The 23,935-nt window shown below is 46.6% G+C and overlaps 1 protein-coding gene across 1 annotated transcript in view; it reads right to left on the reverse strand.

The window, feature by feature from the left end:
* The window catches only part of EFCAB7 (EF-hand calcium binding domain 7), an 85,083-nt gene that overhangs the window by 26,323 nt on the left and 34,825 nt on the right, over nucleotides 1-23,935 (reverse strand). The window contains exons 5-9 of the mRNA XM_040360779.1: nucleotides 21,576-21,747; nucleotides 16,253-16,256; nucleotides 15,264-15,378; nucleotides 7,783-7,921; nucleotides 3,021-3,130 (exon numbers count right to left, since the gene is read on the reverse strand). Of these exons, the coding sequence (XP_040216713.1) occupies nucleotides 3,021-3,130; nucleotides 7,783-7,921; nucleotides 15,264-15,378; nucleotides 16,253-16,256; nucleotides 21,576-21,747 (540 nt within the window). The remainder of the gene's footprint in view (nucleotides 1-3,020; nucleotides 3,131-7,782; nucleotides 7,922-15,263; nucleotides 15,379-16,252; nucleotides 16,257-21,575; nucleotides 21,748-23,935) is intronic.

Genomic DNA, 23,935 nt, shown 5'->3' on the forward strand with positions numbered 1-23,935 from the left:
AGAATGCAGGCCTCAAAGTCACTAGCCAGGACTTAAGAGAGTTACTTGCCACAACGGTAAGGAGTCCATGGATGTACTCCCGAGCAAGCGATGTCTGCGCATCCCTGCAGGTTGTGCACGCCATGCTCTGTGATCACCGTGCCACCTATTAATGCCCAGCAGTGCTGCCAATCAATGCCCATCAGTGTCACCAATCAGTGCGGACTATCAGTGTCATCAGTGCTGCCCATCAGTGTCACCTACTAGTGCCCATCAGTGCCAACCATCAGTGCCGCCTCATCAGTGCTTATCGGTGCCCATTATTCCCGGTGCCTTATCAGTGCCCATCAGTACAGTCGCAACCAGTGCAGCCTCATCAGTGTGGCAAGAGATTGTTGCCAAGAATATCGTCAGAAAAAAACAACTACCACAGCGTTCCACAGAGCTGTGGTAGTTCATTGAGAACTACAAGTCGACATCCGCAAAAGATGTCGGTATTTGTAGTTCATTTATTCACAGAACTCCGATTTCAAGAACTGCTATCTAGTACAGGGAACTTCTCCCAATACTGCGGTCACAGAGACTCCGCAGGATAGGGCAGCAGCTGCAGCATTGGGAACATGTTACATGTTCCATCCTAAAAACGGGTGGAACATGTAACATCTTCCCAAAGGTGAACTTATAGCCAGATTCAGATAGACTGGCTTACTTTTGAGGCGGCGTAGCGTATCGCATACACGCTACGCCGCCGTAAGTCAGAGAGGCAAGTGCTGTATTCACAAAGCACTTGCCTCCTAAGTTACGGCGGCATAGCGTGAATGGGCCGCCGTAAGCACACCTAATTCAAATGAGGATGAGGGGGGCGTGTTTTACGTAAATGACTCGTGACCCGACGTGATTGACGTTTTTTTTACAAACGGCGCATGCGCCGTCCGTGGACATATCCCAGTGTGCATTGCTCCAAAGTACGCCGCAAGGACGTATTGGTTTCGACGTGAACGTAAATTACGTCCAGCCCCATTCACGGACGACTTACGCAAACAACGTAAAATTTTCAAATTTCGACGCGGGAACGACGGCCATACTTAACATTGACTAGGCCAGCTATTTGTTCAACTAACTTTACGCCGGAAAACGCCATACGTAAACGGCGTATCTTTACTGCGACGGGCAAGCGTACGTTCGTGAATCGGCGTATCTCGCTGATTTATGCATTCTAGGCGTAAATCAGCGTTCACGCCCCTAGCGGCCGGCGGAACTAGACAGCCAAGATACGACGGCGCAGGCTGTCGTATCTTAGCTAGGTTTAAGTGCATCTCAGTTTGAGAATACACTTAAACTTACGACGGCGCAGATTCCGAGTTACGACGGCGTATCTACTGATACGCCGGTGTAACTCTGTGAATCTAGCTATTATTCTTTAAACTAATGACAGGCTGATAGGCAGGTAACCGCTGTGTGTGGCTACATGTGAACAGCGCTTATATAGTTTACACCCCACTAACGCACTTTGACGCACTTCAGGTTCACGTTAACCATTGACGAAATTTCCACCTCCGTGGAACACACGCTATACAGCGGCGGACTCAGATGTTCTTACTAATGCCTGTTTTAGCCAGATATCTTGTAAGTGGTGCCAAGATTGCGCTTTATATCGTACCCCAGCGGTATTTCACTATGAGCCTTTTCTTTGTCTCCCCATCTATTGAGTGTAGCGTATCCTCTCTATAAGAAACCCTCTTGGAAGAATCTTTTTGAGCAAGCATCCTGTATACCCCAAATCATTAGATCACAGCCTTTTTGACCCCAGAGTGCAAAGCTGAGGGTCCACTGTTTCTGGTGAGTGGGGTCACCAAAGGGGTTGCGTGGCACCTCACACCTTGCAAATTTGGAGCACCGTTGCACTTTTTATTATACAAGCACCAAGCACTTTACAAATTTGTGTGTATATGTATATCATTTTTGTTGTATTTTGTATGTCACCAACACTTTGATTTACTGTATATACTCGAGTATAAGCCGAGTTTTTCAGCACATTTTTTTGTGCTGAAAATGTCTCTCGGCTTATACTCAAGTCACCTTTTTGTGCCTGATCTTCCAGACTTTGGGGACCCGGTACTGGCCGGTCATAGGTCCCCTGGACCCCAAACTTGGCACACATGTAGCCCCACTCTTCTACAAGTGTGCAAAGTTTGTTGCCTGGGGGACCTACCGCTGGGGAGCACCGATTTTTCAAAGCCAGGTACCCCTTCCATAGACTCCCATGTTAAACAGTAATTTCTTCAGTGACTTTGGGGACCCAGTACCGGACGGTCATTGGTTCTCTAGACCCGGAACTTGTAGATCCATTTCTTCTTTACAAGTGTGCAAAGTTTGTTGTCTGGGATACCTACGGCTGGGGAGCACCGATTTTTCAAAGCCGGGCACCCCTTCCATAGACTCCCATGTTAAACGTTAGTCTAGACATGGACACAGTGAGGCATGGGCACAGTGAGGCATGCAGATGGACACTCTAGGCTTATACTCAAGTCAATAAGTTTTCCCATTTTTTTGTGGTAAAATTAGGTGCCTCGGCTTATATTCGGGTCGGCTTATACTCGAGTATATACGGTATATGGCACCAATATCACAAATTGTATAGAATAATATATGCTGCCAAATACTATGAATTGTATAGAATATGTGCTGCTAGCGCTGTTTCATATATTTTCTCCACCTCCATTAAGGATGTAGCATCTTTCCACAGCGCCTGCAGTTTTGTATGTGTAAAAAATGTATTTTAAATTTATTTAGCACCTTAGCGAGAGTTGTTTTATAATCCTCTGCGGCTGGCTCATTCCTTGCCCCCACAGCCTCATATTTACAATGGGCACGTATACATGCAGCTGCGGTGTGGGGAATGCCTCGGCCGCTTATGATTTGCCCAATACAGTGACCGCTTCCTGGTGGGCATGCTTTGGTGGGTTCAGTCTAGGATCCAAACATGCCTGAGATCATCCCTGACCAAGGACCTGACCTTGGTCAGGGATGCAAGCACTCACCTCTTTATTCCGCACTTCTGTGAAAGAGATGAGCTGAGGATCTCCTTTTCCATCGCTTTCCTTCAATATATACAGAGCTGTGTCTACTGACATCCATGGGAAAGGTTTTCCTAAAAAAAAAAAAAGGTCATTTTCGAATGGCAAATGTCAAATAATTTTCTTGTGTGTGTGTGGGCCCCATCGGTCAGTTATCCTTCGGTCCAAAATTTTAGAATCGGACCGTTCTGATCGTGTGTACGCTGCCTAAGTGTCATTTCTGTTTGCTGCCTCGACAAGTTTTCTGACACCAAGAGAAAAATGGTGACAGGGGAGGAACCTCCAGCTGATTGACAGCCTCAGCTCTGTTCCTGTGTGCTGTGTGAAGGGGGTGTGTCCCTGCTAGGGATGAGCTTCATGTTCGACTCGAACTTTGTACGTTCGTCGAATTACGAAAGTTTTGGGCCGTTCGTGCCAAATTCAAGTGGCGTGTCACGGCCCATAATTCACTGCAGCATTGCAGTGCATTGCTGGCTGAGGATTGGCCAAGCATGCACTATGACCCGCATGCTTGGCCAATCACAGCTTGCAAAAAACGGAGCGCCATAATTGGCCAAAGCCAAGGTCGCTACGGCCAATTATGGCTCAGGGGGTTTAGTACACGCCCCACACTATAAAAGGCCGCCTGCAAGTCGGCCTTGTGTAGTGTGTTGTGGTGGTTAAGACAGAGAGAGTGTCATTTATTGCAGGTAGATAGAGCAGGCAGGCTAGTCAGTTAGAGTTACAGTGTGTAGAGGATATATATGCATCCCAGGTGTTGTATATAGATTTATACACTGTATTGAGTTTAGCTAGATCCGCTCTTCCTAATTTACTGACAGGCAGGCATGTGATTGTGCTAGCTCCAGTATTCTCATGTGGTGTACTGTCTGTATCCTCTGTACAGTGTGCACCTAAAGCTGCGCGGTGTGTGTACTGTCTGTGTCCTCTGCACATTGTGCACCCAACGTAAAGCTGGCGTTTCTCATATTTATTCCTAGAGTTAGGGATCTGCTCATATTAGTACTACAGGCAGAGGATATTGCTGCAAGTACTTTCACGTGGTGTACTGTCTGTGTCCTCTGCAGTGTGCACCTAAAGCTATGTGGTGTGTGTGCTGTCTGTGTCCTCTGCAGTGTGCACCTAAAGCTATGTGGTGTGTACTGTCCGTGTCCTCTGCACATTGTGCACCTAAAGCTATGTGGTGTGTGTACTTTCCGTGTCCTCTGCACATTGTGCATCTAAAGCTACGTGGTGTGTACTGTCCGTGTCCTCTGCAGTGTGCACCTAAAGCTACGCGGTGTGTACTTTCCGTGTCCTCTGCACATTGTGCACCTAAAGCTACATGTTGTGTGTACTTTCCGTGGCCTCTGCACATTGTGCACCTAAAGCTACATGTTGTGTGTACTTTCCGTGGCCTCTGCACATTGTGCACCTAAAGCTACATGTTGTGTGTACTTTCCGTGGCCTCTGCACATTGTGCACCTAAACCTGCGCGGTGTGTGTACTGTCTGTGTCCTCTGCAGTGTGCACCTAAAGCTATGTGGTGTGTACTGTCCGTGTCCTCTGCACATTGTGCACCTAAAGCTATGTGGTGTGTGTACTTTCCGTGTCCTCTGCACATTGTGCACCTAAAGCTACGTGGTGTGTACTGTCCGTGTCCTCTGCAGTGTGCACCTAAAGCTACGCGGTGTGTACTTTCCGTGTCCTCTGCACATTGTGCACCTAAAGCTACATGTTGTGTGTACTTTCCGTGGCCTCTGCACATTGTGCACCTAAAGCTACATGTTGTGTGTACTTTCCGTGGCCTCTGCACATTGTGCACCTAAAGCTACATGTTGTGTGTACTTTCCGTGGCCTCTGCACATTGTGCACCTAAACCTGCGCGGTGTGTGTACTGTCTGTGTCCTCTGCACATTGTGCACCCAACGTAAAGCTGGTGTTTCTCATATTTACTCCTAGAGTTAGGGATCTGCTCATGTCAATACTACAGGCAGAGGATATTGCTGCAAGTACTTTCATGTGGTGTACTGTCTGTGTCCTCTGCAGTGTGCACCTAAAGCTATGTGTGTGTGTGTACTGTCTGTGTCTGTGCCATTTTTCTCAATGATTTTCATCCATATTGCAGGGACCAGACATTACATTAAAGCCGCAAGCAGTTTTAAATTACTTTTTTCTTATAGTAATCTCATTTTATGCAGGGACAGTTCTAAACACGTGCCACTTCACAGGCATACTATAGACACCCAGCAGGTACGATATTTAACCACTTAACCCCCGGACCATATTGCTGGTCAAAGACCAGAGCACTTTTTGCGATTCGGCACTGCGTCGCTTTAACTGACAATTGCGCGGTCGTGCGATGTGTCTCACAAACAAAATTGGCGTCCTTTTTTCCCCACAAATAGAGCTTTCTTTTGGTGGTATTTGATCACCTCTGCGGTTTTTAGTTTTTGCGCTATAAACAAAAATAGAGCGACAATTTTGAAAAAAAAATTCAATATTTTTTCCTTTTTGCTATAATAAATATCCCCCAAAAATATATAAAAAAAGTTTTTTTTCCTCAGTTTAGGCCGATACGTATTCTTCTACCTATTTTTCGTAAAAAAAACAAAAAAATCACAATAAGCGTTTAATTGGCTTGCGCAAAAGTTATAGCGTTTACAAAATAGGGGGGGTATTTTTATTATTTATTTTTTTTACTAGTAATGGTGGCGATCAGCGATTTTTTTACGGTACTGCGACATTATGGCGGACACATTTTTGGGACCATTGGCATTTTTATAGCGATCAGTGCTATAAAAATGCATTGGATTACTATAAAAATGTCACTGGCAGTGAAGGGGTTAACACTAGGGGGCGGGGAAGGGGTTAAGTATGTTCCCTGGGTGTGTTCTAACTGTAGGGGGGGTGGACCGACATGGGGAAATGACTGATCTTCTGTTCATACATTGTATGAACAGAAGATCAGCATTTCTCTCCCTGACAGGACTGGGAGCTCTGTAACGAGCGATCGCGTGTGCCCGGCGGCGATTGCGCCCACCGGGCACGTGCACGGGAGTCGGGGGAGAGCGGGTGGCGCGCACGCGCCCCTAGTGGCCTGCGAGAGAGCCGACGTAGAGCTACGGGCTCTCGCGCAGGGGAGCCAACCTGCCGCCGTAAAACAACGGCAGTTGGTCGGCAACCAGTTTTTTTCACTTTAAGCATCATTAAAATCACTGCTCCAGAAAAAACAACCGTTTTTAAAACTTTTTTTTACATTGATACATGTTCCCTGGGACAAGACCCGGGTTCTCAAACCCGTTTTACGACAATAATTTGCATTTTAGGCTTTAAAATTAGCACTTTTGAATTCGAACGTTCGAGTCCCATAGACTTCAATGGGGTTCTAAATGTTTGCGCGAACGTTCGGTCCGTTCGAAGGTTCTGGTGCGAACCGAACGGGGGGGGGGGGGTTGTTCGGCTCATCCCTAATCCCTGCCCTCCAATCAGCTCTCAGACCTCTCCTCACTGATGTAACTTCAGCTCTCCGACCCCTGCTTGTCAGAGCAGAGAGATCCTGTGTAAATTCTGCACTTTTAACCACTTGCCGCCCGCCAATGACAAATTGACGTCGGCAAAGTGGTTGTAGAATCCTGACTGGATGTCATATGACGTCCTCAGGATTCTTAGCCGCTGCGCGCCCCCGGGGGCGCGCATCGCGGCGATCGTTGTTGCAGGGTGTCAGTCTGACACCCCGCAACACCGATCAAGGTAAAGAGTCTCTCACGGATACTCTTTACCACGTGATCAGCCGTGTCCAATCACGGCTGATCACAATGTAAATAGGAAAAGCCGGTAAGTTTGCCACCCTAGACCACCAGGGATGAGAAGGACACAAAAAATGGATGCCAATTAGTGCCGCAATGGATGCCAATCAGTGCCCACAATGGGCATCACTGATTGGCAGGCATTGTTTGGCACTGATTGGCATCCATTAGTACAACACATACGATAGTGCCCATCTATGCCTATCCGTGCCACCTATCAGTGCCCATCCATGCCGCCTATCAGTGCCCATCCGTGCCGCCTATCCGTGCCCATCCTTGCCACCTGTCCGTGCCCAGCCGTGCCGCCTATCCAAGCCCATCCATGCCGCCTATCCGTGCCGCATATTAGTGCCCATCAATGCCACCACATCAGTGCCACCTCATCGGTGCCCATCAGTGCCCGTCAGTGAAGGAGAAAACGTACTTATTTACAATGTTTTATAACAGAAACAAAAAAAAAAAATTTCTAAATTTTCGGTCATTTTTTTTTTCATTTGCAGAAAATTAAAATCACAGAGGTGATCAAATACCACCAAAAGAAAGCTCTATTTGTGGGTACAAAATTATAAAAATTTAGTTTGGGTACAGTGTAGCATGACCGCGCAATTGTCATTCAAAGTGCAACAGTGCTGAAAGCTAAAAATTGGTCTGGGCGGGAAGGTGTATAAGTGCCCTGTATGGAAGCGGTTAATGACTGTAGGGGAAAGATGGTCGTCGATAAACAGGTATAACTTATGTAGGAGGATTTTTGTGTATCACCCGAGGCCAGTCACTTCCCTGAGTGTATGTGAGGGTTTTACAACCACTGTAAGGAAATCCACACAGGCAGCCATCGGACGAACATGCAAACTCAATGCAGATATTTGTTTTTTACTGGGAAGCAAATCCAGCACTGAAAAAAAATCACTAACCGTCAATATGCTATCCATTACACTTACCTTCAACCCTGCTGAGATTTAAGGGTTTAATTGTCAAATAGACTGTAGTTTTCAGAGGAAGTTGCAGCTTATAGTGATGGCTAACGATTCCCGTGTCTTCAAGGAAAAAACATCCTTTTAACTGAGAACTCTGCCATTCCTGAAATCACATAAATGTACAGGTAAAGTGGATGCAAACCTAAAAAGTGAAGATTTGCTTTCTTATAGGTAACATCTAGAAATGTTAATTGTGGCCTAAAAAAAAATGTAACCTTTGTCTTTGACTCCTAATACAAAAATAGGTGACCTGTGCCTAGGCATTCGTGTTCTGTGGCCTCATAGCTGTATATCTGCAGTGTGAGATCATCTAATACAGGGGTGTCACACTCAATTTCATCATGGGCTGTATTGCTCAGGGGCGGCCCGCTCATTGTGGGCGTATGGGTGCTGCCTTCCCTATCCACCGCCGCTGCCCTCCCTAGCCATGCGCATGACCCCTTTCAGGATATCGGGTGCATGAATTCCTATGGTGGGGGTGTGTGTTTTTTTAAGCACCAGATTAGAGCCAGAGACTCCAATAATCTTCAAAATAGGGTGGGCTCGGGGAGCAGAGTATTGCTTCTGGAGCCCACCCAGTTGTGTTGCAACAGCGAATGAATAGTCGCTGTTGCAATACCGATTCCACTCCCGGCCAATCAGGAAGCGGGTCTGATACCAATCAACCGAATGGTTGGAAAGATGATCCTATTTGACACCTATGAGGAGGGGAAGTGATGCACGGCGGAAGCGGGGAGGAGAAGACACAGGAGCCGCTGCCTGATGTGCCTGCCGATGCCCGATCCCCACCACTGCTTGATGTGCCCGCCGCCTACATAAGGGTTGTAACGGGAGGGCCCGTGGGACCCAGAGGCTCTTGCAGGGTGTGGGGTACTCCTGTTTCAGCATCACCGATGACTCTTGTGTCTAAAGTCATCCTATGTCCACTAGGGGCATAGGATGACTGAGAAATGATATCTTGGATTACAGGAGATGGGACAATGATAATGATAATTCACAATGTATTCCAGGATATCTTGAAATATTACAGGTTGTTGATTCCGAACCCAACAGGTCAATAGAAGAGTGACTCATTCATGTGGGAACACAGACCGTTAAGGGGGTAATTAAGTCTGCTACTGTCATGTGAACTAACCTTAGTCTGGCTTCTAAAGACCTTTCATTGTGTTATGCTAATTGACACTGTATTGTGTGAATTTCTATTGATGATAAATGTGTATTGTATAGCAGGTGAGAAGAGCTTATCTCGGAGTCAGAATGGCTGTCTCCTAAAAGATGTGTATTGAGCTCCTTGTGTCATGTTGTGGGTGGAGTTGGGTCATTGTTCATTGTGGTTCCTAAACTCTATATAAGAAGCCTGAGTTTCCCATTAAAGGCTATCCGTTTTGAACCAGAGAACAGAGCTGTGTGTCTCGTTTCTGGGGAATCTATATGGGCCGTGTTCGTCTGCTGGATTGTGGAGTGTCGATAAGCTGTCGTGGGTTGGTGGAATGGAATATCGTAAACGGCGTTAACCCCTGACCGTTACAAGGGTAAGTGCCAGTGAACCTGGATTGGCAAACAGCGAGGGTGGTGGATGGATTTGAAGGGCCGCGGGGGGAAGGCTGCTTGTTTGCTGCCCCCCCCAAACAAAGAAACACCTGCCACCACTGATTATTGTTGCCCTCAAGGGGCTGGTTGTATCTGTAGAACTAGATTTCCAGAGCAAGACCGGGAATGGTTAGTGACATATGTGCAGGATGTGCAGTATTAGGGATCATTTTGTTGGAATTTGTATCAGAATGTTTATGTGGCTTCGATGTATGTTTTTTTACTTCTGCTTCACTTTTTTTCTGGATAAAAAAAAAAAAAAAAAAAAAAAAAAAGAAGATTTCCAGAGCAATCCACCCCACCTTACATCAGATGTCAAGAGCTCCCCCCACCCTCCACTACATCACAGTGCACCCCACTTACATTGTGCTACTGCAAAGCTTGGAAGGGGCCGGCTAGTTCTGGGATGCTGTCATATGTCGGCGTCTCATGATCGCACCCACAGTGGGGCGCAGGTGGCGTGCTCTGTGATAGAAGTGTTCTCCGAACACTGCTGATCATAGATTGAGGTAGAGTCAATCAGTGGCTCTTTACCATGCGATCAGTGTCCATCACAGCTGATCACCGATGTAAACAGAAGTTGGTTATCGGCACATCTTTACTTATGCTGACAGCGTGAGGAGAGGAGAAGAGGGACAATATTCCGCTTCTCTAAGGCTGCATTCACACCTGAGCGTAGCGTTTTGCCACGATTTTGCGGCGTTTTTTACCGCAATATTTGCGGCATTTTTTACCGCGATTTGCCGTGGCGTTTTTTACCACGATTTTGGACAGGTCTAGGGTCACCAATGTTAAAAACAGAAAAATGACCAAATACGCTCAATTCGAGCGACAAAAAAGGGTCCAGAACTTGTTTGAGCTTCAGGCATTTGGCGTCAGGCGTTTTGGAGTGGTGATGTGTACTATCTCCATTGAGAATAATGTATTTTTTCCCCTCTAGTGTTTTGGAGCTTCACGCTTCAGGCGACAAAACGCTCAGGTGTGAATGCAGCCTGAAAGCGACATGTACATAGTCCCTGTACAGTGTCCTGATTATGAGTGCAGTCCCAACAGTGCCCACTAGTGCTGCCAATCAGTGCCTTCTCACCAGTGTCCCCCATCAGTGCCTTCTCACCAGTGTCCCCCATCAGTGCCTTCTCACCAGTGTCCCCCATCAGTGCCTTCTCACCAGTGTCCCCTATCAGTGCCTTCTCACCAGTGTCCCCTATCAGTGCCTTCTCACCAGTGTCCCCTATCAGTGCCTTCTCACCAGTGTCCCCTATCAGTGCCTTCTCACCAGTGTCCATTATCAGTGCCTTCTCACCAGTGTCCCCTATCAGTGTCCCCCTCATCAGTGTCCCCCGCATCAGTGCCTTCTCACCAGTGTCCCCCTTATCAGTGTCCCCCTTATCAGTCTACCCCCCATCAGTGCCCCCCCATCAGTGAAAAATTACCTGTTTCCAAAAGTTTATAAACAAACAATGAAAACCTTTTTTTTTCAGTCTTTGTTATTTAGAAAAAATAAATAAAACCCCAATGGTGATTAAATAGCACCAAAAAAAAAAGCTCTAGTTGTGTGGAAAAAAAAAAGATAAAAATTCCATATGACAACGCTGAAAGCTGAAAATTGGCCTGGGTAGGAAGGGGGTAAAAGTGCCCAGTAGGCAAGTGGTTAAAGCAACAGTAAGTACTCTCATTAATTCAAACTATAACTGAAGGGCACTTTAAAGGCTTAGCGAAAATGCCTTGAAGCTTGCCGAAAGCTTTGCAAAAGCTTGCTAAAAGTTTAATAAAAACTTGCTGTCCACACTGAAGCCCGTGGGAAAAGGGACTGAAAATGGGGCTATGCCCTTTGCTTTGCCTAGTGCCCCACCTCCTAGAAATAGTAGCTTTCTCAATTGAGTTCCAGAACAAACCTGTATCCACCACAGGAAGAAATGTATATTATAATTATTCCTATATGCTTCATGTATAACTCATGCTTCTACGTAAATGGGTACATATGTCATTACCCTCACACTTTCTATGCCCCTTTTATCTTTGTTTCCAACTCATTGAATCCCACATCTTACAATCCTTATGTTATTTCTAACCCAATGCATTGTATTGAACTGTATTATTCCTTGTCTTCCAAATAAAACTTTTTTGAAAACAAAAAAGAAATGTATATTGTAAAACTGAATTTTCAAATCATGTATGCATTCTGTAATGTGAACACTGGGTGGCAGTGTTCTACCACTGTATAATATATGGAACTTCAGCTGAACAAAAAAAAAAGTTCAAGAATAGAATATTTTCTGTGTGGTTTTTACTGATCAAAAATTCAAAATACCCAAATAATAATAATATGAACGTACATTAATTTTTTTGTGTTCCTCACCTAAATACCGTGTCGGCCTCTTCTTTCTGCACAGTCAGCTGCAGTTTTTAGTGCGATGCTGGAGGACTGGAACGGTTAGGTTATCGTGATTTAAAGGTGGCCAGGGTGGAGAACAAAAGCCGGAGCCGTTACTGGAAATGAGAAGGTACCCCAGGAGAGCAGTGACTGGCGCGGTTTTTCCGCTCGCTCCTTACAACTATTTTATGTGCCTCACACGCGTCCCCGGGGTCACCTTAAGAGGAGCCCGGGCAGTTTGCTCTTTATGGCTTTCATATCAGCAGCTATTATTTTAGGAGGCACACAAAAAAAAATGATATAAAAAGAGAAACCCTATTAAAGTCCGAGCGACGTAACGGAAAGCGAAGAGCAATGATCAATAGTAACACTCTACAAATATTGACCCTGGAATCAGGCTCCGAGGTCTCCCCTGTAGGAGACGCTGCGCAAGTGATTTATCAACAGGACTTAAACTAGACCGCTAAATGAAAATCAATAGAGGTTTAACAAAAAAGGGGCCATCAGCTGGTGAGCACGAGGCGTGCAAGGCCTTAAAGTGGACCTGTCACTTGAAAAAAAAAAAAAAAAGACATGATGCTACAAATGAGGGGGGCGGAGGAGGAGAATGGGGTTTTTCATTCAGGAAGGTTGAGGAACTTGAGCCCTTCCGGCCCTACATGAAGGGGCAGCGCTACTAAAAGGGACAGCTCGGTTTTTGGTGGATTCTGGAATAAAAGTAGATGCATGTCCATAATGAATGACATGTAGGGCCAGATTCACGTAGATCAGCGGATCTATAGATCCGCTCGATCTACGTGATTTAAGATCCGCTCCCGCAAGTTTGAGAGGCAAGTGGCTAATTCACAAACCACTTACCTCCAAACTTGCGGCGGCGGATCCTAAATCCCCCGGCGGAATTCAAATTCCGCGGCTAGGGGGAGTGTACTATTTAAATCAAGCGCGTTGCCGCGCCGATTTAAAAGCGCATGCGCCGTCCGGGGAATTTCCCGGCGTGCATTGCTCCCACTGACGTCACTAGGACGTCAGTGGTTTCGACGTGAGCGTGACTTGCGGCGAGGGCGTGTTTGTGAATCGGCGTACGCAAACGACGTTAGAAAATTCAAATTCGACGCGGGAACGCCGGCTATACTTAACATTGGCTGCGCCTGATAAAAGCAGGGGTAAGTATACGACGGGAAAGCCGCTACGGAAACGTCGTAAGAAGACTGCGTCGGGTCCGCGTACGTTCGTGAATTTGCGTATCTCGCTGATTTACATATTATTCAAGGTAAATCAGCGGGAACGCCCCCGGCGCCATTTTTAAATCGAAAATAAGATCCGACAGTGTAACACAGTGTAACACTGTCGGATCTTAGCCATATCTATGCGTATCTGATTCTATGAATCAGGCGCATAGATAGGACCAGTGTAAGTCAGAGATACGATGGTGTATCTGTAGATACACCGTCGTATCTCTTTGTGAATCTGGCCCGTAATGCTAAAGCACTGTGTATCATAAGCAGTTGTCATTTTTTTTTTACTTTTGTGTTAAAAAAACAAATTTCTGTCTTTTTTTCATTTTTTGTTGCATCTCGGTGCTGCTGATCTCCCACAGACTCTTTGCGGCAGATCCACAGAGCAAGTACGTCGGCGTATCTACTGATACGCCGGCGTACATTCAAATTTCCCGCGTCGTATCGTTGTTTTGAATCCTCAAAACAAGATACGATGGCTTCTGGGTTAGATCCGACAGGTGTACGTCTTCGTACGCCTTCGGATCTAAGATGCAATACTTCGGCGTCCGCTGGGTGGCGTTTTCCTTGTCGGGTATGCAAATTAGCGATTTACGACGATCCACGAACGTACGCGCGGCCGTCACATTTTCGAACGTCGTCTGTAGTCGGCTTTTTAAAGCTGGTATTTTGCGGCGTATAGGTAGACTTGCCATGTTAAAGCGGGGGTTCACCCTAAAAAAAAAATTTTTTTTTCTACCATGCCATCCAGCATACTAGCGCGAGCTACAGTATGCCTTTATTTATTTTTTGGGCGCCGTACTCACAGTTTAATCCCTTGGTTAAGTTTCAGACTCCCCACAGGGAGTAGGCATTCCTAGGCAGAGGGGAAGATGATTGACGGCCGGCTATGGCGTGTCACGCTTCCCGAAAATAGCCTAAATAGGACTTGGCTCTTCACGGCGCCTGCGCAGTCAGCTCCTAGTCTGTGCGCAGGCGCCGTATAGCGCCGTGAAGAGCCGAGTCCTACTCCGGCTCTTCTCGGGAAGCGTGACGCGCCATAGCCGGCCGTCAATCATGTTCCCCTCTGCATAGGAACGCCCATTCCCCACGGGTGTCTGAAATTTAACTACGGGATTAAACTGTGAGTACGGCGCAAAAAAAATAAAATAAAGGCATACTTTAGCCCACGCTAGTATGCTGGATTTCATGGTAGAAACTTGTTATTTAGGGTGAACCACCGCTTTAAGTATGACCGTCGTTCCCGCGTCGAAATTTGATTTTTTTTTTTTTTGTGTAAATCGTCCGTGAATCGGGATGGACGTAACTCACGTCTAAGTTAAAAAAATTACGTAGTTGCGACGTCATTTTGCGCAAAGCACGGCGGGAAATTTCGGGACGCATGCGCAGTTCATTCGGCGCGGGGACGCGCTTTCATTTAAATGAATCACGCCCCCTACCCGCCGATTTGAATTACGCGTCGAGAGATACACTACGCCGCCGTAACGTTCGGCGCGCAAGATTTCAGGGTTCGAACCAAAGCCGGAAAAGTTACGACGGCGTATCGTACCTCTGATACGCGGCGCAGGTGTAAAGGTATGTGGATCTGGCTCATTGCAGCCACTTCATGTCTACATGCCCTGCAGCAATGATCTCACAATGCAACAACTACCCTGTTCCTCTTTATCTATTGGACAGTGCTTTATATACACAATTACATATATCTATCTATCTCAGGGATCCTCAAACTACGGCCCTCCAGTCTAACCATCAGTCTACCACCAAGCTATAACTTTTGCGCAAACCAATCAATAAACTCTTATTGCGTTTTTTTTTTTTTTTACGAAAAATATGTAGAAGAATACGTATCGGCCTAAACTGAGAAAAAAAAAAAGTTTTTTTTATATATTTTTGGGGATATTTATTATAGCAAAAAGTTAAAAATATTCATTTTTTTCAAAATTGTCGCTCTATTTTTGTTTATAGCGCAAAAACTAAAAACCGCAGGGGTGATCAAATACCACCAAAAGAAAGCTCTATTTGTGGGGAAAAAAGGACGCCAATTTTGTTTGGGAGCCACGTCGCACGACCGCACAATTGTCTGTTAAATCGACGCAGTGCCGAATCGCAAAAAGTGCTCTGGTCTTTGACCAGCAATATGGTCCGGGGGGTTAAGTGGTTAACAGACCACAATGAGCAAATAAGAGAAGTTCGAAGTTTTCATACACTTTCAGTTGACAATTGCATTAGAGGTAAAAAAAACTTACCTGTAGGTTATTTGGTTCCACTACTTTGGAGCTCCTGGTGCTGGGGGGTCCCATGTTGATCACAGTACACATTGTGGCTTTGTAGTTCCGAGCTGATGAAGGTCGGGGAGACTTGCTGTCGGCTTAAAAATAAATACATATTGAATTTGATTAGCTGGCTGAAATTAAAGCCCAACTCTATGATTAGTTCCATAAGCCACAGCCTGTTTCCCCCTCCCCCGCCTCTACTTTTATGCCGCGTACACGCGATTGGAAATTCCGACAAGAAAACCGTTGATTTTTTTTCCAACGGAATTTTGGCTCAAACTTGTGTTGCATATTCACGGTCACACAAATCTTGTCGGAAATTCCAACCGTCAAGAACGCGGTGACGAACAACACTACAACGAGGCCGAGAAAAATTAAGTGCAATGATTCCGAGTAGGGTTGTCCCGATACCACTTTTTTAGGACTGAGTACAAGTACCGATACTTTTTTTCATGTAGCCGCCGATACCGAATACCGATACTTTTTTTAAATGTCATGTGACAGTTTTCAAACCACAATACAGACTAAGGATATTTTCTTTAGAATTATGAAGAACTCGAACTCAAGACATTATAAAAGAATAAAAATGAGTAAAAATGAATAAAAATGTTTTATTTGCTTGTCACGCAGTAGTAAAAAACTCAAAGAATTTTCATAGAACATGTTGATAAATACAAAAAAAGTATTCTATTTAGGTATCGGGAGCATTTGTGCGAGTACAAGTACTCCCGCAAATACTCGGTATCGGTCCCGATACCGATACTAGTATCGGTATCTGGACAACCCTAATTCCGAGCATGCGTTAGAATCGCATACAGATGATCGGAATTTCCGACAAGAACTTTTCTTGTCGGAAAAATTGAAAACCAGCTCTCAAATTGTTGCTGTCGGAAATTCCGACAGAAAATGTCCAATGGAGCGTACACACAGTCGGAATTTCCGACCAAAAGCTCACATCGAACTTTTCTTGTCGGAATTTCCGATTATGTGTACGCGGCATTAGGTTGGAGATTGGAAAAAACAGCAAAAACTGCACCGAAAGTAGCAGTCCCGTGATCGTCGCTGCTCCAGCAGCCTACTTACCTGGGTGGGCCTGAACAGCACTTTTCCATTGCCCACATAAGGATGCCCATTAGAGGTGCGCATCTTCACTGGTCTCACGATTTAATTATCTGGTCAACAATTCGATTCTGCGATGTATCTCGATTATTGACAAGCTCCCAATTCTGCTTGGGTTGCCTTCCTCCCTGCAATCTTCTGGGACACATCACAGGTCCCAGAAGATTGCCCGGCTATGCAGGACAGCACAGCGATACATGCGTACCCGGCTGTGAAGCTGCAAGCTGTCACAGCTTGTTGCCCACATTAGTATTGCCAGCGCGGTTTTTCATATTTATTTTAATTTTTTTACATTGTGTTTTAAAAAAAATAAAAAATAAATGTTGATCGCTTTTATCGCTGTCACAATGAATGTAAACATCCCTTGTGACAGTAATAGTTGGTGACAGGTACTCTTTATGGAGGGATCGGAGGTCGAAAAGACCCCAAATCCCTTCTTTGCACTTCAAAGTATTCAGATCGCCAAAAACGGTGATTCTGAATACTGTATTTTTATTTTTTTTAAACTGGCGCCAATGGCAGCCGAGTAAACCTGGAAGTGACGTCGCTTCCGTATACATACAGGAGACTGGAACAAAGCCATTTCCGGCTTTGTGCCAGTCTGTCACTAGCCAGCAGCTCGTGGATCGGGTCTCCCGGTGGGACGGGAGGCCCGATAAGAGTGGCGGCGGGAGGGGGGGGGGGATGTCCCCTCCCGCTCCTCCGGTATAACAGCCCAGCAGCTTTTGACCGCATCGGTTGGTTTACCTGGAAAGCTGACCGCTCGCTCTAAAAAAAACTTACCGGGATGATGCCTGCAGCTGCGGGCATCATCCTGGTCGGGATGACGTCACCCGGAAATCGATTTTTCCGGTTGCATGCAGCGATGCCGCATTGGGGGACACCCAAATCGGGATGCATCGGTGCAGCGATTAATTACAGCACCCCTAACGCTCATGCAATGCTCCAGGGGCCAGTAAAGAGCTGTAAGTGGGCATGTCAGACTGGAAGACCACCGTGAAATATTGCGGGCGATACTGGGCGCATATTATTCGGCTCACCTGTGTTTGTAATAACACCCACAGTAGGCCAAGAAAATGTAATGATGCACCGCCTATAGACTATAGGAGGCATGTCTGATGGCCAGGGCCCACCCTGTGCTTGCCGTTATCTGGCCCTCGGGGGCCCCATTCCTCCCAATGACACCAACAATGGATTACTATTCCTCCCAATGACACTTACTGATGTTTACTCCCACTGATGTCAGGGCATTTCTACTCTCGGGGACCACAGTCCGGCCCCCTTAATGTCTGAAAGGGGTTTTCCACCCATTTTGTAAGTTTATTAAAAGTCAGCAGCTACAAAAAGTGTAGCTGCTGGCTTTTAATAAACAGACACTTACCTGATCCACGGCTCCAGCGACGTGCTGGACGGGGCTCCGCTCATGCTCAGTGTGGGCACCCGGCCGTGACAGCTTTCGGCTTCACACGGCCGGGCACCCACTGCGCATGCGCCACGGCGCCGTCTGATTGGACAGGCGATCGCCGAGGACCTGTCACGTGTCCTGGGCGATTGCCTACAGTAACCCCTTCCTGTAGGTGATTAAGCTTAATCGTCTACCCGGAAGGAGGAAGTGGGACAGGAAGTCCCACTCCTCCTGAAGCCCCCACTCCCCCCCCCAAAAAAATACATGCCAAATGTGGCATGTAAGGGGGTGAGGAGTGGGATAAGCGGAAGTTCCAAATTTGGGTGGAACTTCGCTTGAAGGACAATAAATTGGCCCTTTGTTTAGAAAGTTTGGAGACCCCTGGTATAGAGTAACAGCAGGATAAAAATTATTCTACACCACCTTTGCATTTCTGCCACCATTAATGTTTTGTATTTCTTGGAACCATATTTGATCAGCATCATGTACATTTGTGCTCAAAAGTTTGCATACCCTGGCAGAAATTGTGAAATTTTGGCATTAATATTGAAAATATGACTGATCATGCCAAAAAACTGTCTTTTATTTAAAGCGGAGCTCCACCCTAAAGTGGAACTCACGCTGATCGGAACCCGCCCCCCCTCCGGTGTCACATTCGACACCTTTCAGGGGGGAGGGGGGTGCAGATACCTGTCTAAAGACAGGTATTTGCACCCACTTCCGGCCACACAGTCTCGGGTTTTCTGCGGGCAGTTTTCTCCTTCCGTCCTCCCCCCGTTGTGCTCTGGGAACACTCGGCTCCCAGAGCACAGCGGGAGCCAATCAGCGGCGCAGCGCGACTCGCGCATGCGCTGTAGGGAACCGGGTAGTGAAGCCGGAGCGCTTCACTTCCTGGTTCCCTCACTGAGGATGGCGGGGGGAGCAGCAGAGAGATAAGCGATCGCTCATCCTCTGCTGCGGACGGCGCTGGACTCCAGGACAGGTAAGTGTCCTAATATTAAAAGTCAGCAGCTGCAGTATTTGTAGCTGCTGGCTTTTAATATGTTTTTTTTACTGGCACATCCGCTTTAAGGATAGCAATCAGGTAAAGCCATTTATTATCGCATAGTTTTTTGGATCCTTTTTAAATCATAATTATAACAGAAATTGCCCCGATAAAAAGTTTACATACCCTGGAATGTTTGGCCTTGGTACAGACACAGACGGTGGCACACACGGGTTAAAATTGCAATTAAAAGGTTAATTTCCCACATTTGTGGCTTTTTAAATCACAATAAGTGTCTGTGTATAAATAGTCAATGAGTTTGTTGGCTCTCACATGGATGCACTAAGCAGCAGGCTAGACACTGAGCCATGAGGAGGTAGAAAAGAACAGTCAAAAGACCTGCGTAACAAGGTAATGAAACTTTACAAGGATGGAAAAGGATATAAAAAGATACCCAAAGCCTTGAATATGCCAGTCAGTACTGTTTAATCACTTATAAAGAAGTGGAAAATTCAGGGCTCTTTTGATCAACAGAAAAAATATATACCGTATATACTCGAGTATAAGCCGAGTTTTTCAGCACATTTTTTTGTGCTGAAAATTCCCCCCTCGGCTTATACTCGGGTCACCTTTTTGTGCCTGATCTCCCGGACTTTTGGGACCCAGTACCGGCCGTCCGTAGGTCCCCTGAATTTGGCACACATATAGCTCCACTCTTCCTCTACAAGTGTGCAAAGCTTGTTGTCTGGGGGACCTACGGCCGGGGAGCACCGATTTTTCAAAGCCGGGCACCCCTTCCATAGACTCCCATGTTAAACGGTAATTTCTCTGGTGAATTTGGGGACCCGGTACTGGCCGGTCTTCGGTACCCTGGACCCAGAACTTGCCACACATGTAGCTCAATTTCTCCTCTACAAGTGAGCAAAGTTTGTTGTCTGGGGGACCTACAGCTGGGGAGCACCGATTTTTCAAAGCCGGGCACCCCTTCCATAGACTCCCATGTTAAACGGTAATTTCTCTGGTGAATTTGGGGACCCGGTACTGGCCGGTCTTCGGTACCCTGGACCCAGAACTTGCCACACATGTAGCTCAATTTCTCCTCTACAAGTGAGCAAAGTTTGTTGTCTGGGGGACCTACGGCTGGGGAGCACCGATTTTTCAAATACAGGCACCCCTTCCATAGACTCCCATGTTAAACATCAGTCTAGTCATGGGCATAGTCTCAGGGGAAGACTGACAACTCATGGGGCCCCGGGAAATAGGAGATTATGCGCCCCCCCAGGCAATAGGAGTTTATGGGGCCCCCGGGCAATATGAGATTATGGCCCCCCCGGGCAATAGGAGATTATGGGGCCCCACAGTATAACACACACACATACAGTATACATACACACAGAGCACACATAAACACACTGAAAAGGTACTGGAGAGGTAGGGCAGCTATAATCTTAGGATTTTTTTAAAAAACACAGATTTTTCCATACTGTCCCTGGTTTTACGGAGGCTGGCAACCCTGATGGGCCCCCCTAGTGGCATGGGGCCCTCGGGCAGTGCCCGAGTGCCTGAATGGTCAGTCCGCCCCTGGGTACAGTGAGGCATGCAGATGGACACCCTAGGCTTATATTCAAGTCTATAAGTTTCCCCGTTTTTTTGTAGTAAAATTAGGTGCCTTGGCTTATACTCGAGTATATACGGTAATAATAAATGGCTTCATGTGATTGCTATTCTTAAATAAAAAAAAAAAAAAAAAAAAAAAAACATATTTTCAATATTAATGTCAACATTTCACAATTTCTGCCAGGGTATGCAAACTTTTGAGCATGGACTGTATATCGGCTTATTGCTATGCCATGCTACGTAATTCTTCAAACAGTTTGGGCCGGATTCAGGTAGGAGATACAACGGCGTATCTCCTGATACGCCGTCGTATCTCTGAGTTGCGGTGTCGTATCTATGCGCCTGATTCATAGAATCAGTTACGCATAGATTTCCCTAAGATCCGACTGGCGTAAGTGTCTTACACCGTCGTATCTAAGGCTGCATATTTACGCTGGCTGCGAGGTGGCGCTTCCGTCGATTTCCGCAAGGAATATGCCAATTAGGTAGATACGCCGATTCACAAACGTACGTACGCCCGGCGCTATTTTGTTACGTCGTTTACGTTAGGCTTTTTCGGCGTAAGGTTGCTCCTGCTATTATGAGGCGTACGCAATGTTAAGTATGGACGTCGTTCCCGCGTTGAATTTTGAAATTTTTACGTCGTTTGCGTAAGTCGTTCGCGAATAGGGCTGTACGTAAGTTACGTTCACGTCTAAAGCATTGACGATTAGCGGTGGAATTTCAAGCATGCGCACTGGGATTCTTTCACGAACGGCGCATGCGCCGTTCGTTAAAGACGTCATTTACGTGGGGTCATGTTTTATTTACATAACACAGGCCCACCTCTTCAGAATTTGAATTTGGCGCGCTTACGCCGGCAGATTTACGATACGCCGCCGCAACTTACGGAGCAAGTGCTTTGTGAATACAGCACTTGCCCGTCTAAGTTGCGGCGGCGTAGCGTAAATAACATACGCTACGCCCGCACAATTGTACATCCCCCTACCTGAATCTAGCCCTGTGTATTTAGATGCAGCCCATTGGGGCCTTAAAAAATATTATTTACACCTCAAAAAAATGAAAATCACAACTAACAGCCAGCTCTATAGGTGAGAAAAAGGAATCTCCTAACAGGATGTAGGATATCAACGCTTATATTGCTTGCCTATCTTCTCACCTTTTCTAGGGGTCGTGTCTCCATCACGCAGCGTCCGAGGAGAAGAGGAGCGCTCCGGAGAGGTCTCCATCTGGCTCCCAAATTGCTGACGTCTGGCCCGACTGTTTGCGTTCATTTTCTCAGCCGCCATCTTGGAACATTGGTCGCAGGTATTGAAGAACGCGTTGCAGAACTAGAGAGAGGAAAGGATAAGGTCACCTGGACAGGACTATGTTTTCAGGGACAGTCTACTGGCAGAGCCCCATCCTTACACTTTTACCGACACATATAAGCAGCAAATCACAATTCCTTTGCTGCCACTGGGGTTGATTTAAAGTGACATTAACCCCTTCCATACCGGGGGGGCACTTATACACCTTCCTGCCCAGACCAATTTTCAGCTTTCAGCGCTGTTGCACTTTGAATGACAATTGCGCAGTCATGCTACACTGTACCCAAACTAAATGTTTATCTTTTTGTTCCCACAAATAGAGCTTTCTTTTGGTGGTATTTGATCACCTCTGCGATTTTTATTTTCTGCTAAAAAAAAAAAAAAAGACCGAAAATGTAGAAGAAAATAAAAAATCTTTTTTTTTGTTTCAGTTACAAAACATTGTAAAGAAGTACGTTTTCTCCTTCACTGATGTGCACTGCACTGACGGGCACTGATAAGGCGGCACTGATGGGCACCGATAAGGTGGCACCAATGAGGTGGCACTGATGAGGTGGCATTGATGGGCACTGATGATGGGCACTAATAGGCGGCACGGATGGGCACTAATAGGCTGCATGGATGGGCACTGATAGGCGGCATGGATGGGCACTGATAGGCGGCACGGATGGGCACTGATAGGCGGCACTAATGTACTGTAATGTGTTGTACTAATGGATGCCAATCTGTGCCAAACAATAATGCCTGCCAATCAGTGATGCATATTGTGGGCACTGATTGGCATCCATTATTAATTTCTGATTGTCATCCCTGGGGGTCTAGTGGCATCCCTGGTGGTCCAATGTGGGCATCCTCGGTGGGGCCAGGGCCGGCCCTACCATGGGACCCGATGGTACCATTGTACCAGGCAGCACTTTCAGGGGGGCAGCAAATTTCCTGCCCGCATGCATTCTTATTCCGCCAGCTCCACTCTCCACTCCACTGTGGGGCTAATTGCCGCCCGACCACTCCTCCCGTTCCGCTCTCCGCTCCACTGTGGGGTTAATTGCATGAATAGAGCCATAACAGGTCCTCTTTATACTCCTATATACATGTATAGAGCCATGATAGTCCACTTTAGTTATCATGATATAAAATAATGGATGTGGGGGCATTTTGGTGAACGTAATTTTTTTTTGGGGGGGGGGCAGCATTTCATTCTTGGTACCAGGCAGCACAATGTCTTGGGCCGGCACTGGGTGAGGCTGCGCTGATAATCGATCAGCACAAACCCCCCCGTCAGAGGAGCAGCCGATCGTCTCTCCTCTACTTGTGTCTGACAGACGGTAATCGGCCCTGCCCCCTGGCGCCCGCGTCATTGGATTTGATTGACAGCAGAGGGAGTCAATGGCTGTGCTGCCATCAATCTATCCAATCAAGAGCCAGGAATCCCGTGGAGAGAGGGAAAGCAGGGACGCGACCACGGAAATTTGGGGCTCAGGTATATAAACTGGGGGGCTCAGGTGAGCTTTCCCACCGTCGATAACAGTGATCTCGTGGCGAATCCGCAGCTGAGACCAAAATTATCGTAAACCGGACCGCCGCCTGAAGAGATGGATACCTGGGTTATGGTAGCTAGCTGCTGCCATAACAGAGATATCCCTCTTCAAAGTGCCGACGTATAATGGCGCGCTGCGTTCTGGAAGTGGTTAAACATTTGATATGTTTTCTATTGTGAATAAAATATTGGTTTATGAGATTTGCAAACCATTGCATTCTGTTTTTACGTCGATTTTACACAGTGTCCCAACTTTTTTTGGAATTGGGGTTGTAGACTTTTATTGTGCTTCAGTCTTAGATCTGCCATCCTGAATGGGTGAGGTGATAGTCTCTATACCAATTGAATGGGTGGTGAAGTAGCTTTAGCCTCTGATGTTCCTCGCTAAACCAACTAGTCCTCTCCATTGAAGTAGAATTTGGAATTAAAGGGGCTGTAATCCCATTCTATGCATTAAGGTGAAAAACCTCCTCTAATGCAGCTCCCCAGAGCCCCCCTTTTACTTACCTGAACCCAGGGCTGTCTTAATGAGAGGGCACACCTGGGCATTGCCCAGGAGCCCCAGCTGCATGGGGGCTCTTGCACTTTCCCCAAAGCAGCTGGTCCTTGAGCCCAAGCTGCCCTGAAATTGGGGGCCCCATGATGGCACTGAGAGTGATGGATACACAGGGG

This window comes from Rana temporaria, chromosome 7 (assembly GCF_905171775.1).
Source record: "Rana temporaria chromosome 7, aRanTem1.1, whole genome shotgun sequence".
Taxonomy (NCBI): Eukaryota; Metazoa; Chordata; class Amphibia; order Anura; family Ranidae; genus Rana; species Rana temporaria.